This window comes from Phaenicophaeus curvirostris, chromosome 1 (assembly GCF_032191515.1).
Source record: "Phaenicophaeus curvirostris isolate KB17595 chromosome 1, BPBGC_Pcur_1.0, whole genome shotgun sequence".
Lineage (NCBI taxonomy): Eukaryota > Metazoa > Chordata > Aves > Cuculiformes > Cuculidae > Phaenicophaeus > Phaenicophaeus curvirostris.
The window spans coordinates 185,146,036-185,165,681 of NC_091392.1; the positions used below are offsets into that span (position 1 = coordinate 185,146,036).

At 38.4% G+C, this 19,646-nt stretch overlaps 1 protein-coding gene across 1 annotated transcript in view; it reads right to left on the minus strand.

Moving 5' to 3' along the window:
- KL (klotho) overlaps positions 1-19,646 on the minus strand; it is a 48,860-nt gene that overhangs the window by 1,255 nt on the left and 27,959 nt on the right. The window contains exons 2-4 of the mRNA XM_069857549.1: positions 11,310-11,820; positions 6,950-7,218; positions 3,328-4,444 (exon numbers count right to left, since the gene is read on the minus strand). Of these exons, the coding sequence (XP_069713650.1) occupies positions 3,328-4,444; positions 6,950-7,218; positions 11,310-11,820 (1,897 nt within the window). The remainder of the gene's footprint in view (positions 1-3,327; positions 4,445-6,949; positions 7,219-11,309; positions 11,821-19,646) is intronic.

Consider the following 19,646-nt stretch of genomic DNA (forward strand, 5'->3'; position numbering starts at 1 on the left):
AGGACAGCCAAGAAACAAAGGGTATCAGGCTGCACTTCTCACTAGCAAAGGCACAGTGACACCAGAAAGACCCATGTTAAGGCCGTGTACTGGGATACCACAGTGCAAGTGGAGGGGTTATGCAAGTCATAGTCCTCTCTTATTGTTGACCAGAGTTTCTCATCTCAGAAGACCTCTATTAGTCTTTATTGAGAACCAAGTCCACAATCCATACTGCTAACTTGGCTATGGGAAGAGATCCAGTAGCTGGAGTTTAACCTTGACCCATCAGTCCTGCTTGACAAAACCAATCAATCCACTGTAGTAAATCCAAACTGTAATACTTATCCTTCAAAATCACTATTTTTAACAAATTAAAGCAACATCTTCTAGCAGATGAACACAGGACTGAGAGCTAACAATTGCTGGATTTTCCTATGCCTCTGGAAATAATTTCTGCAGCCATGTGCAAGACATCTTTTAGCACCTCTAATCTACTTTTTACATGTTAAATGAAGTAATATTTACCTGCCCTTTTACAGAGAAGCTACCCTGGCCAGTTTGTCTTTGTAAAACTGCATATGGATTTAATGGTGTTACATAGTTACTGCTATTCTTTGTTTTGAAGTGGCAAAGATATACTTAAACAGGGTACAAAGCCCTTAAAAACATAGCCTCAGTCCAAAGGGTCCTGTACCATGTTCTTGAATCATTTGTCTGCACAAACCTGGAACAGTGCAAGTGAGCAACATTGTATGCACAAATGCTGCCACATGAAGTCCCTGAAACCAGCTGGAGGAAGAAGGCAGAATATGAACTTAAAGGTGAGAGCACACATGTACCAAATCCCCTCTCATTCCTCTCCTGTGGGACACTGAGGTAAGGACATGAGATTTGTATTTAATCACAGTTACTGCACAGGGTCTTGCAGAACAAAATGGAAGTTTTGGAGAAACCTGAATCAGTCATGATGCCAAGGTTGAAAGCTTGATCCCTGTGTAAGGACAAGATGGGCAAAAGCACAATATCAGAGTGGGAGAATAAAAGAGAGTAAAAAAGCTAGTAATGCTGACAGACCAAACACTATGGAGGAGTGCATGATGTCAAAAGTAGGAGAGTGAGCTTTAGGGCAAGTATTATGGCTAGTTAGCAGAGACATATTCATCCATGACAAAGAAGGTGGAAAGATATACAAAAATACGGCTTTCATGTGGTGGTTAAGTTAAAATACACAGGAACTATTTCCAGGCTGAATAGAAGAGGTGAGAAGGAAGAGACTGGGAGATACTCGTAGCAGATCGGTATGAATGACTAAGTTCTATAAAAAACAGGGAGGGGTGCAAGTGTTCTGACTACAAGGAACTGTGAAAAAAGCCTATACCCACACATGGTTTGAAAAGACAAATGCCAAGAACTGGTACAGACTAAAGTGGTTGGAGAGAAGCAATATAGAAAAAAAACAGAACGAAACCATGAGCTTTTTAACTACAGATACAGAAAACATGCACCCAGTGCTTCAAAATTCTGGAGAAGGAGCTCTTGGGAACTTAATACTGACATTCAAGGTGGAAATTACAAAGGAGGAAGTTAAAGCCAATACTTTACAGAGTGGACAGGATGACCTTGCAAATTATGGAACTGCCAGCCATCCTTCACTACCTAGCAAAAGAGTGGAATAGATTATATGAAGCTGATAAATTAAGGGAGATATGTATGATTAATGCCAATCAGCTTAGATTTATGAAAAATAAATCTTCTCAAACTAACTTGACATCTTTTTTTATAAGATCAGCAGATCAATAAAAGTAATTATGTTTGATGTAATATACTTAGAACTTCACAAGGCAACCGACTTGGCATTATATGGCATTTGGATCAAGAAAAGAGAACAAGTTCAAGAGGAGCCCATAATAAACAAATTTCAACTGGTCTTAAAGAGCGATCAGAATTTTCTAAGTCTAGAAAAGTAATTGCAGCTAAGTAAGTGTCATAATAGGTGTATTTCTACTGTAGTCATGGAGATTGGCTTTTAGCACTAAGATATTTAATGATCTTAAATATATTGGCAACCTGAAAGAAAAGTCTCACAAAGTTTGCAAATAACACAAAGATTAGGGACATAATTTAGCTATTGCAGCAAGCTCTGTACGAGAAACCGGCATTTGAACGTGACCAAACGCAAGGATGTCAAAGAACAAGCAGACCATAGTTTGGTAGAGGAAATTCTGCCTGGAGGGCAGAAGTCTGTAACCAAGTTTGAAATCTCAGTGTAGAACCACAGAAAGTGTGTAAACAACCTGCTGCCATGGCCAAAAGGGCTAATGGGCTGCTTAGATGTATGAAAGAGGAGTAAAAGGGTAAGAGGTTACATTATACCTGCCTAAGACACAGGTGTGGCTGTGGCAGGAACAATGTGCTCAGGTCTAGATTTACCCCTCACAAGAAGAATGCTGGCAAATGGGAAAAAGTTTAATAATCAAAAGATGCTAAATAATGTTTTATAGTAAGGGACAAAAAATATAGTCTGTGCTATTTATGAAAGAGATGAACGAGACAGGACTCGCTTTCTGTCTATGAATACCTACGCGGGTAAAATATATGGAAATGTACAATAAAATAGTTAAAGATGAAGCTAAAAAAATATATTAGAAGTAAGATTTATACATATCTATGCATACATATATACATATAAATGGTAAATAATTAGCCACTAGAACAGCTTACAGTGAGATGCAGAAGATTCTCCATCAGTAAAAATTATTCAAGTCTTGTGCTTTTCTAAAAAGTGTGTTGTGCGACAGCATAACTCAAAATGCCTCCTCTTTGCCTTATAATTCATGAATCTTTGAGAGAAAAAGACTAGTTTGTGTTCTGAATAGCAGGAAAGAGTCCAGGAAATGGTATTATGAGGTAGATCACTGAATTACTATGAAGCGCCAAGATCACTGCTGGGTAAGACACAGAGACAGCTGAGGAACAGAATACATACCCAGCCCTGAGGCACATCAGTGGAGAGAAGCAACAAAGCAAAACAGGAGACGTGCAGTAAGAACAAAATCTGACTAAATACATGTGGAACTATTCACATAACATCTACTTAAATTTCTTGAATCCACTAAAAAGTCCTTCTGCTGCTTTATGCAGAATATGTGCAAGGTCAGTCTTCCTGATGTTTAGTAAAAACAATTAATCATAAATGAAAGGAAAGGCTATATGTCATGCTGTAGTAACTTCTAATTTATGAGGCATTTTACACTGGATTACTTTTTTTAAAGTTCAACATACTCTATCCAACAGTGTATAATAATACTGGGATTTGTGACATATAAACCATCTATGGTTCCTTACCTTTTAAAGCTTCATTGATGTAATTCTGTATGTAATATACTCTCAGCTTATCATGCACCATATTCTGGTCATCGTCAATTCCATTAGCCATAATATACATTGGGACATCACCATACTTTGATTTAACCCACTTGAGCAATTTACGCAGTCCCCAGGGTACTACTGCAGCTCTGCTGGGGGAGTGCAGCCATGTGATGTCATTGATCATTTGAACTTCAAGATAGTGGTCATATTTTAGTGCATCTTCTTTCTCCCAGCCCACAAGGGTAGTAGTGTAGTGACTCAAAGCAAAAAAATCAAATGAGCCCTGAATTAACTTCTTTTCATCTTCTGAGAAATAAGGCAAGTGGAAATTATACAGGTCAACACTGTTTCTTCGGTGAAGCCATGTTCTCATGACCTGTGGGTAATCACCATTTCCAAAGATGGGCTCTGCAAGCCAGCCAATGTCAAATTCTAAAATTCTGTCAGCAACTTCTTGGTCATTCCTGGAAAAGGGACAAGCTGGTTCTACCCAGTCGGCTTGCAGAGCTATAGATATTTTACCTTTCTGAGATCTCCTGAAGTCTTCATCATAAAGATGCCATACTTTTGCATGGGCTTTCAATAGGTTGTGGCCTGCCGTATATGTCAAGTTTTTCACAGATGGTTCATTCATTGTGATCCAGAATTTGATATGGTCCCCAAGACTTGTAAAGCAGAATTTGGCATACTCAACAAAAGCCTGAATAATTTCTGGGTTTTCCCAAGCTCCATATTTGGCAAGGGAAACTGGAAGCTCTTGATTATCAGCCATAGGTTGCCATAAAGCAACAACAGGAGTTATGTTAACTCTGAGAAGCTCACTAGCAAAACACTGATAATAATGTATAAGTGTGTGGTTGATTAGGGAAAGATTACCTAAAGGAAGGATTAAAGACCATTTCAGTGAAAAATGAAAGTGTGTGACATGCATTTCTTGCAGAAGAGAGATCTGGAGCCTGATAGCAGCAAAATCCACACAGTGATGCTTGCGTTTTGAGGTAAAGACTCCATCCACTTTAATAAGCTTCTTCGTCTGGTGAACGTCCCACACATAAACGTTGGAGTCAAGAAATTGGGTGGGTGTCGTGTCTACCTGGTTAGAATAAGAAACATAACAGATTTGAGCTGTTTTTTCTGTGAAGGTGGGAACATCATAACTATCAGGCACAACTTATTGAAATAATATCACAAATTAAAGCATTTTATTTAGCACCTCTCTCGTATCTCTGATATGATAACATCTCTGTTTCATATCAAATAATTAATCTTCTATTAACAGGTGGTTCTAGAAAAGTACCAAATCTACACATCATTTTCATCCTACTTTCCAAACGAGCTTATGCTAGCGATCATCACACACATATTTTCTCTAGATTTTCTGTATGGAAAACAAAGGATTGCTTAGAGATAAGGCACAAAGCTTGTGACAGATCTCCAGAGAAGCAGATCTTCAGCAAAGACTATAGTAATTTTTAATATGTTTTTCTTTCAAGATTAAGGACCTTCAGAAAGGCTCTCTGTTGTAAATTACTCAGTGGCTTCTGTTTCAAGACCACTCCCTGAACACAGTACAAGAAATAATGAATGCAACATGATTTCTATATTCAGTTCTTTTCCTGACTATGATGAAAGATGAGTAATGCTCTGTACTTGGTTGTTGGCATGAATTTTGTTGACAAGCAAATTTTTTCCTTCTTGCAAAAGACATCCTTTTCTATTTAACTCATATTGAACTCACTTCCAAGTTATTTCAGCAGGCTGTCTCAATTCTTTGGGGGGTCTCCAAGTAAACCCACTATCTGTCACTCCAACAATAAATGCATCTCCTATAAGTCTTTAACACTTCAGGTGTCAGAACTGTCTGTATGACATACTAGGTGCAGTAGAAGACGAGCTTCTCAGGATCCTATAAAATTATACTTTCACTTTTAAATGAAACAATAATGACTAGACAATGGAAAAGTGAATCGCTTAAAATAATGCACAGTGTAAAAACTCATTCATACTCTACAATAACTCCAAAGATCCAAACTACACGTTACTGGTCCCACTTATGTTTATTTCTCTCTCTCTTTTTTTGTTTGGTTCAAGGTTCCCCTGAGTTCAGCTTTCCATCTCCTGCCCTCTGTTTGAAAAGCAGGTGTCAGCCTACACCCAATGTTCAACTTGTAGCTGAGGCTTTGCAGACTGTATAAAGATGCTGCTGAAAATCAGTTGCTATTTTCTCTGGAGAGGTCAGTACTGTACTTATAGAAGAAAGTAATAAAACCCAGCATGTCTGAGGAAAATTGCTTTTCTGGAGAATTGTCCCTTGTAGATTACTAAAGCAGGCACTGCCACTAATACTGTGGGAATGATGTCAAAAGAGTTTTTCCACTGTGATGCATCTAAAAATCACGCTACTTAAGCCTTACAGCACAAAATGTTTGAATGGCCTTTTGAGATGAAAATATTCAGTTTTGAAGGTTTTGGGCATGGGAGGGATTTTTTAACTGTCTTAGGCTGACTGACTGTTACCGATCCCAAAGGCAGCAATTCTATTTCCAATTCTTAATCTGGGAGCTAGGAGGATAATGACTGTTGAAATTTCTTGGAAATCTGTATACCTGTTAAGGAGGTGGAAGTATTTTTCAAGATAATAAAGTCAGATCTTACTTTTGGAGTGAGAAAAAACAAACAAGCCTTCTATACTTTAACCTTATGAAATATTATGCATTTGTGGAAAACCTAAATCGAAACTTCTTCTTGGATCCATCCTCAGCATTGAATTTAACTACACATCTCTACTGTGGTTAGAGAAGGCCCGCTGGCCAAAACAGCATTTGAGAATTACAGACCCAAACTGTTAAAGAGACTGTAACTAAGCCATTATACAATTTCTACATATCCCATGAAATCTTAAAATTTGAAACATTCTTCTGAAGTATCAGATTTAGTTGAAATAAAGAAGGAGAGCTATGGCCTGGATCCATGATCTAGTTATGCTCTATCTGGAGGCACTGAAGCCACAAAGTCAGACACAGTACTGCACAAAATGCCAAGAAAGGAATACAGAAATTCTAATACTGTTTACCTTTTTTTTTTTTTTACATAAAAGCTCTCTAGCAAGGGTACCACAATGTATATGCATAAGATGTTGACACATGCCACTGGAGCTTTAAGAGATTTCATGAAGACTTTCAAGGCAGACAAATATATAACCATTAAAATTATGGATATAAAAAAGCAATAATAATACCCATGTCATAGGCTAGGACATTTGGAAATACACTTCAGCAGATGTAATCAGCTTCCATTTGGAAATGACTGACTTCCAGTAACTGCTTATATAAGATGTCCAGGGAAGATGAGCATCAGACTCCTTTCAATTCCCATGTTTTTCTAAAATGTAATTTATTGTATCTCTATCTGACTAGATCTCCTCAGTAACACTCAGACTAGTGAAGGCTGAAAGACACAAGGTTTGGCACAAAATCCTCATACCTATCTCCTTGCAGCATTGTGGTAATATATATCAGCCAAGACACTCCATCCTGCAAATTTATCAGTATGAACTCATACACTGATCTGGCTGGTCGGACTTTATCATCAGACTTACCTGGATATAGTTGTCAACAACTCCCCAGGCAAAGCCACAAGGAAAAATCCCTTCTATGGGCTGGTTTTCAGGCAAAGGTGGGAAGCCATTTTTTTCTATCAGCTTTTGATAGAACAACACAGAAGATTTAGGCACCAATTTCTTGTCATGGCTTTGAAAATCAACATAAAACAATCCACGCCGAATGCTGTATCCCCTATGCCATTCAAAGCCATCCAGGAGGGACCAGACTGTGTAGCCAAACACATTAACTCCATCGTACCGGATGGCTGAGGAAAGAACAAATCCAAATTTACCACACTTTATCAACAATGTTTGCAATATTCATGTGCAAGAACAATATTTTAGGTCAGATAATCACCTTGGGACCTGCCTCAAATACCGTTCAGGGAGGATATTTCCAACAGTGCATGGGTGCACTGTGCGAGGGAGTCGAGGTACCTGGCTTGGCTTTAGAGAAACCAGATATAGAAAGAGAAGCTGTGCAGGGGTGCTGAGCAGTGCTGCTAATTAAGCATGCCAAACCTCAGCCCCAGAGCAGAGCACACTACACCTGAGCTGTTTGCAGCAATTGAGCACTACACTGCATTGTGTTCTGCTAAGTATGGACTCCAGCTCACTCCTGGGGAGATTAAGTGCCTCAATGCAGCACTACCTTGTATGCAAACAAGTTATATTCTTTTTCTGGCATGCTGATTAATTTTTATTGCAGCAGTTTTTAAGCAGACATGATAATGCAGGAAGACCCTCTTTATTTGATACTTCTGACTCTTTACAACTATTATGGCATAGCATTTTACATCTTAAATATTTAAGGATTTCTAAAATTATATATGTATTCTAGGTCAACTATTTGACTTTTCAGAGTCACCACACATTTTGTAGGTTAAAATCAGGGTCTACTGGCATCTGTTAGTATTGTCAGAACTACAGCTTTATTTTGAGATTCCGAATTATATTACTCGCTTCTAGTTGTATTAACACTGAAACTCAGCAAAATGTTCCTGGGCAAGGCTCAGCTTCAGGAAAACACAAAGGAATGTGCTTATTTTAATTACATAATTAGACCCAACCTAATTCAGCAATGCATTTAAGTGCATTCTTAAATGTTCTTTTGAACTCAAGTTTGGCTCCATAGCCAGCAGAGTTTATCTTTATTATTCACCATCAACTGCCAACCCAAACTGGGTACTGACTGAACATAGTATTTTCCAGCCTAATAACACTGAAAGCGTTATTTCAGGCAACTAGAACATCAAGATCCTCATTTCCTGGTTTTATTAATGTTCCTCAGTACAATCAGTTCTGAAGTACCACATGGATTCTTGATTGTAACCCTGTTTGAATTGGTTAAATGAACTGTGGTTAAGTAAGCAATTAATTTGGCCCAGTCTACATCAGAGGTCATGATAAATGGCATATTTCTCCTCCTAAAGGCATCATTCTTTTGTGTTTGGCAAATGTCAGTATTTTTCTAAACCCTGCATGCACCCCTCATGACATCTGTCAAACCAGCAGAGAAAAAAACAATACAGGTCCACTCTGTGAACTGGTCTTGGTGAGAATCTCTCTTTGAACGTCATCTCCCTTCTGTAACTCATCATGTAGTGCTCACAACCTTCCTGAGCACCTCATAAATATTCTCCTGAAATCCTTCTTTAAAAACGTATTAACTTTTAAGTGTCACCTATGAAAGAAGCAACTTTAAAAAATTTGGAAGTTCCAAAAAGTTTGCAAGTCTCAAACACAGTATTTCACACAAACTGCACGTTACTGGAACACCACAGAGAAAATTATTGTCTTAATTTTATTTTTCCTTTGTCTATCTCCCCTCTTTTTTATTTCTGCTGGTGTGCAAGCCAGGCTGACTTAAACCTAAACTGTCCTCACTTCTGAAACCGAGGGATTTGTCCACACTACCTACCGGAAATTAATCCTGCCCTGGGCAAGCCCCCACAGCATGCCTGGAAGGGTGCTACCATGCAGGCCAGCACTTTACTTCATACACTGTGTAGCTCACTGGAATAGAAATAGCCCAAGGAAATATGGCAGATCCATAGTATCAGATACAGATCCTTAAAACCCTCTGCTCAGCTGCTGTCCAATCCCAGTACATGAACGTGAGATGTGTGAAGCACACAGCTCCTGCTTCCATGTGGAAGATGCCCAGGGATCTACATTTTGCCTCTGGACATACCTCAATTATGACTTACCAAGGGCCTGACTGGCCTGACTGTTCCCATTCTCCTTAAAACTCTTTGAATTCAGACCTGTCGACTCCCCAGACGACAACCTAACCCCTCAAGTCAACATGGCATAGAGAAAAGTCTATGCCCTCTTGGTCAACATGCTCCATTTTACAAGGAGCAATCAATTTTTTTGAACCACAGACAAAGCAGGGAAGTGAACGTGACCCTAGAGTAAGTGGTTAGATACTCACACATGTGAGAAGACAACTACAAGCAATTAGCAGCTCTAATTAATATTTAAATAGTTTATATTACAGCTCTGCTAACTCTATTGAACTCTGAACGATATTTTGGTAAAAAACAGAAAGATCAATAACAGTAAACAGAAAGGATATAGTATAGTAGTAACAGATATAAGTAGTAACAGAAACTATATAGGGCTGTAAATCCTAAATACAGAGACCCTTTTCCAGAGCCAAAACTAAAAATTAAAAGATTTATGGAGCTTTACTACAGCATGCATTGTAAGAATGGGCATCTACATCAGCTCTTCAGCTGAAACCAGAAACACATTTTTGAGCATCAGTCCATGCTTTGGGTCACATCACAGTGATGCACGTCTTGAGTTTCTTTGGGGTGAAATTAATCCATAAATGGGCATCAGGAATGTGTGCAGTGTGGACACCAGGCCCTCAACGCCAAATCTTTTTACTCTACAGGGTTGTACACACTTGTTAATGTAGACACAGAGTATAGGGTGAATCTAATGGTATCCAGCTCACAAACCTGTGCTTTACTGCACAGTCACTGAGAGAGACAAGATAATGCCTTTCGTGAGTTTTTCTCAACTAAATTCCCCTGGGTTTAGCCAAGTGTTATTATTCTTAACATAATAAGATAAGACTTGTTGCTGTTGCTGTTATTATTTACTAAGTGTCACATTAAAAGGAAAGAAACTCTATAAATTGAGACTGTTCCCAGCCAGCTGTGATTAAAAGTCAGATCCATGTATGCACATATGTCCAGCAGTTTAGAAACTAAGCAAAAATATGGGCAGCAGGAATATGACCCCTCATCATCTGACTTCATGCAAACTAGCAATACTGTACTTGCAATTGTTAGCAACTGTTTTGCATTCATTTCCTCCTATTTTGGATGCATTGGCTCATGTATTTATTTACCTTTTAATTTATTTGTAATAATTAGCTTTCTGGAATAACAGATAAACCAAATGTGAGACACCTGCGTGCTGATAATAAAATTGAAGCCATTTTTTGCCCATCCTCTGTATGAAAATGGTAATGCAACATAACAGCTATCTTTTCTGAACTAACAGCTACAATAATACTGTTTTAAAAACCCAAACAGTAAACTGTGGGCAAATAAATAAATTATTAATTCTAAACAAGAAACCAGAAGGCAATGAAACTGGAAATGCAAATTTCAACAACTACTAGGACTGAAAAAAATCTCTTTTTTCCTCAAGGAAAAGGGAGAATAGAAATTAATTCTCAAACAAGGTAGTGTATTCCTCTTACTGTTCAGAAAACAGAGGCTAAAAAATTAAACAATATAGATGATATAAACTCAAATATTCAGTTCTCCTTAAACTGATGCAAATTCAAATTATTGCGATTGATGTTCAGAGTTATACTAAAGTAAAATTTGTGTAAAAGGGCAACACAAAGATGCAGAACAAAAAGCTTCCAATTTTTCATTTAAAAATGTATTCTTATGTTTTCTTCAGAGGAACTCCTATTGCATAGTATTTACCTTCCCGTATATACGTATCCTTGTGTTTTCTACATATATATTCATACATCTAAGGTATGTAAAATAACTATTAATAAATAACACAGTAAATTTCTCTAAATCCATTGTGAGTACATATCACACATTTTGCACTTCTGCCCAACAAAAACATTAACCATTTCCCTACTGACTTCAAAAACAGCAGCATGAAAATCACCAAATGCTATCTGCAGATATTAAGGGTCTTCAAGACCTGAAAAGAACAACCCCAGGAAAGGGATTTGGAGTCTCATTTCACAAGTACCAAGCTGGCTGTTAAAGACCAAAATTAGTTTTCAGCCTCATTCTTTAACATGTCTCTGTAGGCTATTTTGCATTATGATTTTGCCAAGCAAATTTTAATATAACCTCAGTCCTACCTTTTAAAGTTTCCATAATGAACTTTTTAAGATAGTAAATGTATTTGGCATCATCTCTCTTGGTGCTACCAGAAACAAACCAGCTGTTCTCCACAATGAATATTTGGGGGTTGTTATATTCACTGCTTATCCAGTAAAGGAGCTGCCTCAGGCTTATTGATTCCAACTGCTGGAATTTCATGTGGGAGTCCAAGAGCTGGAAACTGAGGGTAGCTCCAAAAGAAAGAGCAAAAAAGTCTGCTGTTCCCTTGATATAATTCTTCTCAGCTTCAGTGAATTCAGGCAAAAGAGATGAGAGGTTGTTCTTCATGCTCTCAGGATAGTCACCATCAATAAATATGGGCTTAGCAAACCAGCCAAGCACAAAATCAAGGGATTTTTGACATTCTTTTATGTTTTTTTCAGTCATATGTTGAGGTTTTATCCAGTGGGAGCTAAGGGCAATGGACACTTTTCCTCTTTGAGTTGGACGAAAATGGTCATTGTACAGGTGCCAGACTTTTGCATGGGCCTGTGAAAAGAAAGATGCTAATTAATGCATCTGAAAATCCATTTTAAATAACACAATTAGTCTCAAGTACTGACATCCAATGTCACCAGGTAAACACACCAGCACGGCATTTGAGGGCTAAGCCTTGTTCATTCATCAGAAGTTTACAACTCCTAAATTAACTTTTTAAAAATATCATATTAATACCATATATCAACTAGAAATCACTAGCTGGTCAAGGAAAAGCACCTTGCTTTTCCGTGATGCACTCTTCCAGGCATTGAACGCACTTCTTGTAGTTAGCTAGGCACCTTTATTAACTTTTATTATTGAGCTCAGACATACTCCCATACTTCAAAAATGAAAGTGCATTTAACTAACCATGTTTCTAAGTATGTTTTCGTTATATGAATATCACTTTACCTGTAGATTGACTAATATACAAAGAAGGAAGGTCTGTTCTCAAGAACTGCCTAAGTCTCTCAATCAATACAAGACAAAGAAACACCCTTGAACTCATTCCTCTTTGAATCAGAACATACAGTATAAGCAAAACTAACAATGTGGATTTAAAAAAAAAAAAGACTCATGAAAAACAATTTACCACAGGTCCTGAAAATTCATTTCAATAATTCAATTTAATTGGTTTTATTAAAATTTACTACCTCTAGCATCAGATTTTAACCACTTGTCTTGGTAGAGTTTTATCTATCAACGTGAGGATATCTTTTCTATCACATTACTTTCCCATGATCTTGCACAGTCAGTTGAAACAGTCTCTTGAAGTTCCTTTTGAAAGCTAAATAGATTAAGTTCCTGAGCCTTGCATTATCTTCAGGCATAGCTTCAAGCCCACTAACCATTCTCATGGCTCTCCTCTGATTCTCTTCCAATTTGTCATCATCTGTTTTAAACTGCAGAAGCAGAATTGGACATAATCTGCCAGTGGTAGTCTTGGCAGCAGTAAAACCAGAGACAACTGAATACTGTATTTCCGCTTAAGTGGCCAGAGCATTACACTGTGAGCATATGCTCATCTAAACTACCACATCTCCAGACCCTGCACCATCTAAAACATATTTTTTCTTTGCACTTAACTTATCAAAGAATTTTGACTGCTCTATGAATCAACATCCCATCTTTTTGTCATTTACACTATAGTAGAAATTGTAATGCTTCTTTCTAGGTCATTGATAAAAAGGTAAACAAATATGAGATCTATTTATTAGAATAAAGACTGTCTAATAACTATTCCCAGTTAACATCTGCATTTTGATACCGATCAGTTAGTATTTGTTCATATCTTCTGTAATTACATGAACCTTCATTCTTGTCATACAAAGTCACAGGAGTGATGAGTATATTTGACAGATTATTAATTAAAATGTCACATACATTTTTAGCTCCCCCTGGAATATAAGGCATATAGAAAGCCTTTTAATTTCACTCCATGCAGTTGGTATGTTGGCAAATTTTATCATTAATGAATTGATAACTGCTGTTCACAGTCTCCTTTCCATACACTTTTACGATTCCAGCTTTGAAACACAATGATTTCCAGTTCCCAGCATTACTAGGAACATGGAGCAATTAAGATTATTAATAATTTTTGACATGCACACTGTTAATTACCCAGGAAAAATGATTAATTCTATTATTCTACTGTTCTTGCATAATTTTAATTCTCACTGGTGGGAGAAAAACAATTGGAAATGAAGGACAATGAAAGGTACGATCAATAATCAGGCACATACTGCCCCCATAGAGAAACCTGGTGTCTTTGAGTCATCACAGGGTATACAGAACATCTGTGCAGATCTCACATCAGATCAGGAGGAGACTAGACCCATGCTCTTTTAAAGTGGTCACCAAAACCCAAAGAGAACTATCTTGGAAACTGAATCACAGTATACAACTATGTGCTTGTATTTGAATTAAGCTCAGTTGCAAACTTCAACATCTATGCTCTCATTTGTAATACATCAATAGCTCAAATAAATGTGATGCAGTTCTACCATCCATCTGTATTAATACAATGGATTTTGATGCTGGTGAGAAACTAAAGATAGTAACCTTCAAAGTCTTGTGTCAAAAATGAAAGCTGCCCTAACTACAGACAATTTTACTGCACGCTGAAGCTCCATTATACTAATGAAAGATCAAAAGACATTATGCATCATGACCAAAATGTAACACACTCAACACTTTAAATATGTTTTTAAAAATACCATTGGGAACAAATGTGCCATCACTTGCAACTCAAATTTGCACACCCAAATTTTCCGTCATAATGGTGTCGCGTATTCTTTCTCTCTTGGACCGACTCCTCCCCAGATTTCCTACCTCATATGTTAAGGTATCACCATGCACATTCTCAAACACAGAATTTCATCTGTGCACTTGCAAGTAGGCTGTCCACCCACAGAGATCCCCAGGACTGTGGAGGTCTTGCCCCATAATTCTTGGCTGTCCCTATTTCTATCAGTGGAGAGAGATCTTCCAGCTTTTTAGTAGCTTTGATTCTGCCATGAAGAAAGGAGGAATGGAATCTACAGGTTACCCTTCAACACCGATAAGGAGGTGCTGTTTATTCCCTTGTTGCAATACAGAAATATAAAGTGTAGCACTGTGGGATTATCTCACTCAATTTTACTTTCTAAGCAAGTCATTTGGTCTGCTTCTACAGAAAATAAGAAGACTGTTGTCTAAGATATGCAGGGTGAGTCATTCTTTGGGAGTCCATCTCTCTCCATTGATAACAGACAAAACCTGTAACTTGGTTTAGACAAGGTATGTTCTATAGACAGATGAAAGCAGGCAAGAAGCAGCTCACTTAAATGTCTGCCCTCTGGAGTACACATGAAGTGGAATTATATTATTTCCATAAAAAAAACAACTGAAGATAGAAAATAGTGCACCAAACTCCCTAGGTTCCATGGACAAAGATCAATGAAATAGTTCAAAACCACATAGAAATAAAGCTGGAAGAAGCCAGTGACAGAATAGACGGTCTATAATAAAAAATGGAACAGGATTCACTTGACTAAGATTAGGTATGTAATACAGTTTTAGAGACTTCATAGTATTCCAGCCTGGATATCCAGGCAGTTTCAGAAAGCTGTCTCTCTCACATAAATTCTAAGTCACTTCTCTCAGTGCCACAGAGAGAGCTGGGATACTACAGAATGTGTCAAATCATAGAATCATAGAATTGCCAAGTTGGAAGAGACCCACCGGATCATCGAGTCCAACCATTCCTATCAAACACTAAACCATGTCCTTCAGCACCTCGTCCACCCGTGCCTTAAACACCTCCAGGGAAGGTGACTCAACCACCACCCTGGGCAGCCTGTTCCAGTGCCCAATGACCCTTTCTGTGAAAAATTTTTTCCTAATGTTCAGCCTAAACCTCCCCTGGTGGAGCTTGAGGCCATTCCCTCTTGTCCTGCCCCTGTCACTTTGGAGAAGAGGCCAGCACCCTCCTCTCCACAACTTCCTTTCAGGTAGTTGTAGAAAGCAATAAGGTCTCCCCTCAGGTGTATCTACACTTGTCTTCAGGCAAATGAATCCTACTCCTAGGGTGGGACTCATTTTGAGCTGAACACACCTTACATTTTGCTGTCCAAATGCAACCTAGATGCACAAACTCCCACTACAGGCAATGGAGATCTCAGGCTCCACTCAGCTGCCTGAACACAAGTATCTAGTTGACACTCCAGAACGATACAGGCATAGGTCACAATTGCCATTTCCATGCAGATGTCCTAAAAAGCCAAGGAAGTCTCACATGGCACTACTTATACCGAGCTAACAGGATCCCACTTGAATTCAATCTACTCAGTGAAGTCTTGCAAGTGATTCCGCAGTACGGTACAGCAGCCATACCACTGCACTCAGCAGGACCACTACCTATGTGCCAGTAACTATATGGATTGGTCATAGGTTTTAATGTAGATGCCTAGACCTTTTTGAGATGTCCTACCTGAATGAGGCTGGCAGACATGATTCGGGAGCCAGTGGCAGACCTTGGTCTTCTGGAGAAACAACTGGAGGACAGGCAGAATATCCTAGTTCAGCTGAACGACATTATATCTCTGCAGGGACAACTGAAACCTTCTACATGTCTATTACCTATAAGCAGAGCTTAGCCTCTCAGATAGCGTGCAGAGAAAACAAGTGGGAACCAACCTAACATCAATTCCTTTGTATTTATCTGAAATCTTACTTCCAGATCTCAATGACTTACCTATTGGCATCTGCTTTTAGTTCACAGATGACTAGGATTAAATTCATGGCAAGCCACACTTCAGTACTTGTACTAACACACAGCGTGGTGACTCCATATCTCTGGTTTGCAAGGTACTGAGGGGTCTTACTTTCCTCCTTGCTAGATCAGACAGGTATACATTGCTGACAGATCACTTGGCATTGACTGGAAAACCTTATAAAAAATGACCAGTTACAAACTGGCTCTAGGAAGGGTTGTGCAGTCAACTATGTGATTTCAGGAGAACTAATTGCTAAAACCTATGTGCTGGCTTCCAGGCTGCTGAATTTGGGTAGTCTTGTCATTATTACTCACATTCAGAGAGTAGCACATACTGGTGGATGCCAAATGCTTCACTGACACCTTTTGGGAGGATACTACCACCTGCTGAGACTTGAGCTAAGCTAGTGTTGGGAAAGCTGCAGATAAGAATGGGTGCTCTCTGCTTATAGTGGCTATTCTTAGGGGACTGACTGTCAGGAAAGCTTTTAAACAAAATTTGCCTTACCTTTGAAATGCTTTCATCACTAAGAAAATTGTGAAATTTTATATCACCATGAAAATGACAAAAAGCCTCAAGATGTATCCTTTGCTTACCTAAGTCTGTTTGTATGCTTGTACTTCACTCCTGTTTCAGACTCTGATACAGTCCCATTTTCAATCTAATACATTCCTTTTCCCCTGAACTTCCTACACAATCTACAGCTTTGGGCTACACTCTATCCATACTCAACTCAGTGAACTCTAATACTGGTCCTGTTTGATCAGCCTTAAAGAGATCTTTGTGTGAGTCTGAAGTGACAGGGCCTGATCGACACGCCTAAAACAATATAGGTGACACACAGATGATTCTTATTGCATTACTATGTGCACATTTCAGTCTGTAACTTCTCACATTGCTATTATCAATGGAATTGTGCTGTGCTATTCTTGGTGCAGAGAGCGTGAGAAAGAGAGGTAGCAAGCATATGGGCCAGAGACTCCACATTTTGGGGGTGATGTAACTTGTTTATTCAACGATATAAAAGCTAGACCCCTCACAGTGATGGTTGAAGACCTTACCTACAAGTGGATGCACTGTGTGGGACCCCCAGTTCCTGGGATAGTCTCTCCAAATCCTCATGCAAAAAAAAGGGCTCCCCAGCAACTGCAGATCTGGATGATGATAGGGCAATTGGTGAGGCATCTTTCTTAATTACTATACTTCTTCTCCTTCAGTACTGTTTTGACACATTGCTTTGAAAGCTGTCAATTGCTAACTTGTGGTTAATCACTACTAATCATTTGTTACCTTTCTTGTTGTAAAAAATTAAGTAAAATTTGATTTGGGGCTTTTATGCTGATTGTGCTTTGTGCTTAGCACCCTATGGTAAAACAGCGTCAAAGTAACTGATGCCAAAATCAAGCCTTGATGAAGTATCAAACACATTCCCAAGGCAGAAAAACCCCCTGCAATGCCATAGTGTGGGCTAGTCCTACGAAGTCCAAAATCCTGCAGTGATAGCAGAAATAATTCAACACAGACAAAAAGAATTCACCATCTGACACAGTCATGTCCTGCTCTATTGCTGGACAGATCTACACAGTCCGAGAATCATTTGTTGATGTTAATTTAGTAGTACAGAGACATTCGTTCGCCCAACTACTGCTCTAAATTCCTGCCCAAGTTCATTAAGACCTTCCTGAGTCTGGCACTGATACCTATCATTCTGCAAGTTCTCAGTACTTACATCTATCACAATGCATAACCTTCCAAGAGCAAATCAAGAATAACAATTGGGAACATCATGATTCAATAATTTGTGTTCGTTCCTCCAGAACAAGTTGTCTCAGTTTTAAGTTGTGTGTCTTCTGAACCAGTAATAACACCATTCATTTTGCAAATAAACTGCACAAATACCCTGCTCTCCATGCTCAGATGCACTACCCTGTATGAACCCTCTATCTCCATGTAAATGAAACTGAATAGGAAAGTGTTACTGAAACTCATTTAGCAATACAAAGAGAAGAGTTAATTGGGAAAGATGTGCAAAGGCTTTTTCATTACTAGAAACCAGGCCAATGTACCTCCAACAAAAACATTGTTATTCAGTCCTACATCAAAAGCCCTTCTGAAATGGATATGATTATTGGAATGACATGGGAAAGTCTAGTATGCGATTAGTCAGAATATGCCTTGTACCAAAAAGGGGAAAAATATCATGTGTTTTTTTCCCTGTATCATCAGAAGCAGCTATTGTAATCAAAAGCTACAACAAAGGATGTCACATTTCATGTAATGTTTCACCCTTAGATCCAAAGTCAAGTAGATTTTACCCACACAGGCTTTGGGCAAACCTCTTTCACAAGGAAATTATATTCTCAATATTGAGTAATAAATACGGGTATTTAGAAATTGCTTAAAGTTTTTCTCGTATTTCAGAACTGGTAAGATAATATCTTCAATATATTTATGTATAAAGCACAGGATTTTGGTATAGATAGCATGTCGTCATAGACAGTCATGCAATAACTTAATTTACGCTCTATAATTCCTTATCAAATATGTATTTTTCTTGTTTTCTCTTTCAGTCTGCTAACCAACATTACCACAGATGATTGATTCAATAAATTTGGGGGTTTTGACCAACCTTAACAACTTGGGACCAAAATTAGGCTTGCAAATGGTACATAGAATGCCAAGTGAACATTTTTCAGTCTATAACCACTTAATGTAACATTTGCTACAATTATAGCTTTAAGTGTTGACATACACCTGAATTACACTGTTTTTTTTCCAGTTCCTTTCTCAGTACAATTTAGGTAGTTTTTCACAATGTGCTGGTCATTGTAACATGCAGATGCCTCATGAACCTGAATGAATTTATGCCTGCCATACATAAGGCAGGAAGCAATATCATTCCTATCTTAAGAACTGGCAACAGATACCTCAATATGCACATAAGAAGAAAGACTAAATCAGATACCTTAAGTTGTAGAGCAGTGTATTAACTCCAGAATAATGTCTCCAATTGGTATGATGCTCACTGCTAAAGAAAAAGCATCAAAGATGGCATTAAATACTTCTCTGAAGGCACAGTGGCCAGATAAAACATCATTTCTCCCCATCACAGGCAAAACAGAGGAGCTTTGCTGGCACAAGAATAAAAAGGAAAAGGTAACCTGAAAGCATGAGGCTAAGTCAGAGGCATTCAAATGGATTGCGGGTACTCCAAAAATATTAGCTTAAGGAAAAAAAAAAAGCAAAAATACCCTCAAAAGATAAGGAAGCAGATAAGAGTTATTTTTATACTTTAATTTTGAGTTTATAGCAGATGAAAGTCTGGAAAGGCTTGTACTTTCACATACTGCATGCATAAGCATAAGTGAACATTATCACAGATAGATATACAGCAGAGAGACACAAAGTGACTGCCACGTGACAGAAGGAAACCAAACCCCCCTTGATCTCATTGTCATGTGCCTGCTGTAGGAAACCTCTCCTTTGAAGTAGGGAAAGCCTAGATGTTATGGCACAGGCCTTAAGTTAAGGCTCTCTCAAACTCAAGCTGCCTCAAAAGGTCACTTGCTCGGCAGGTCC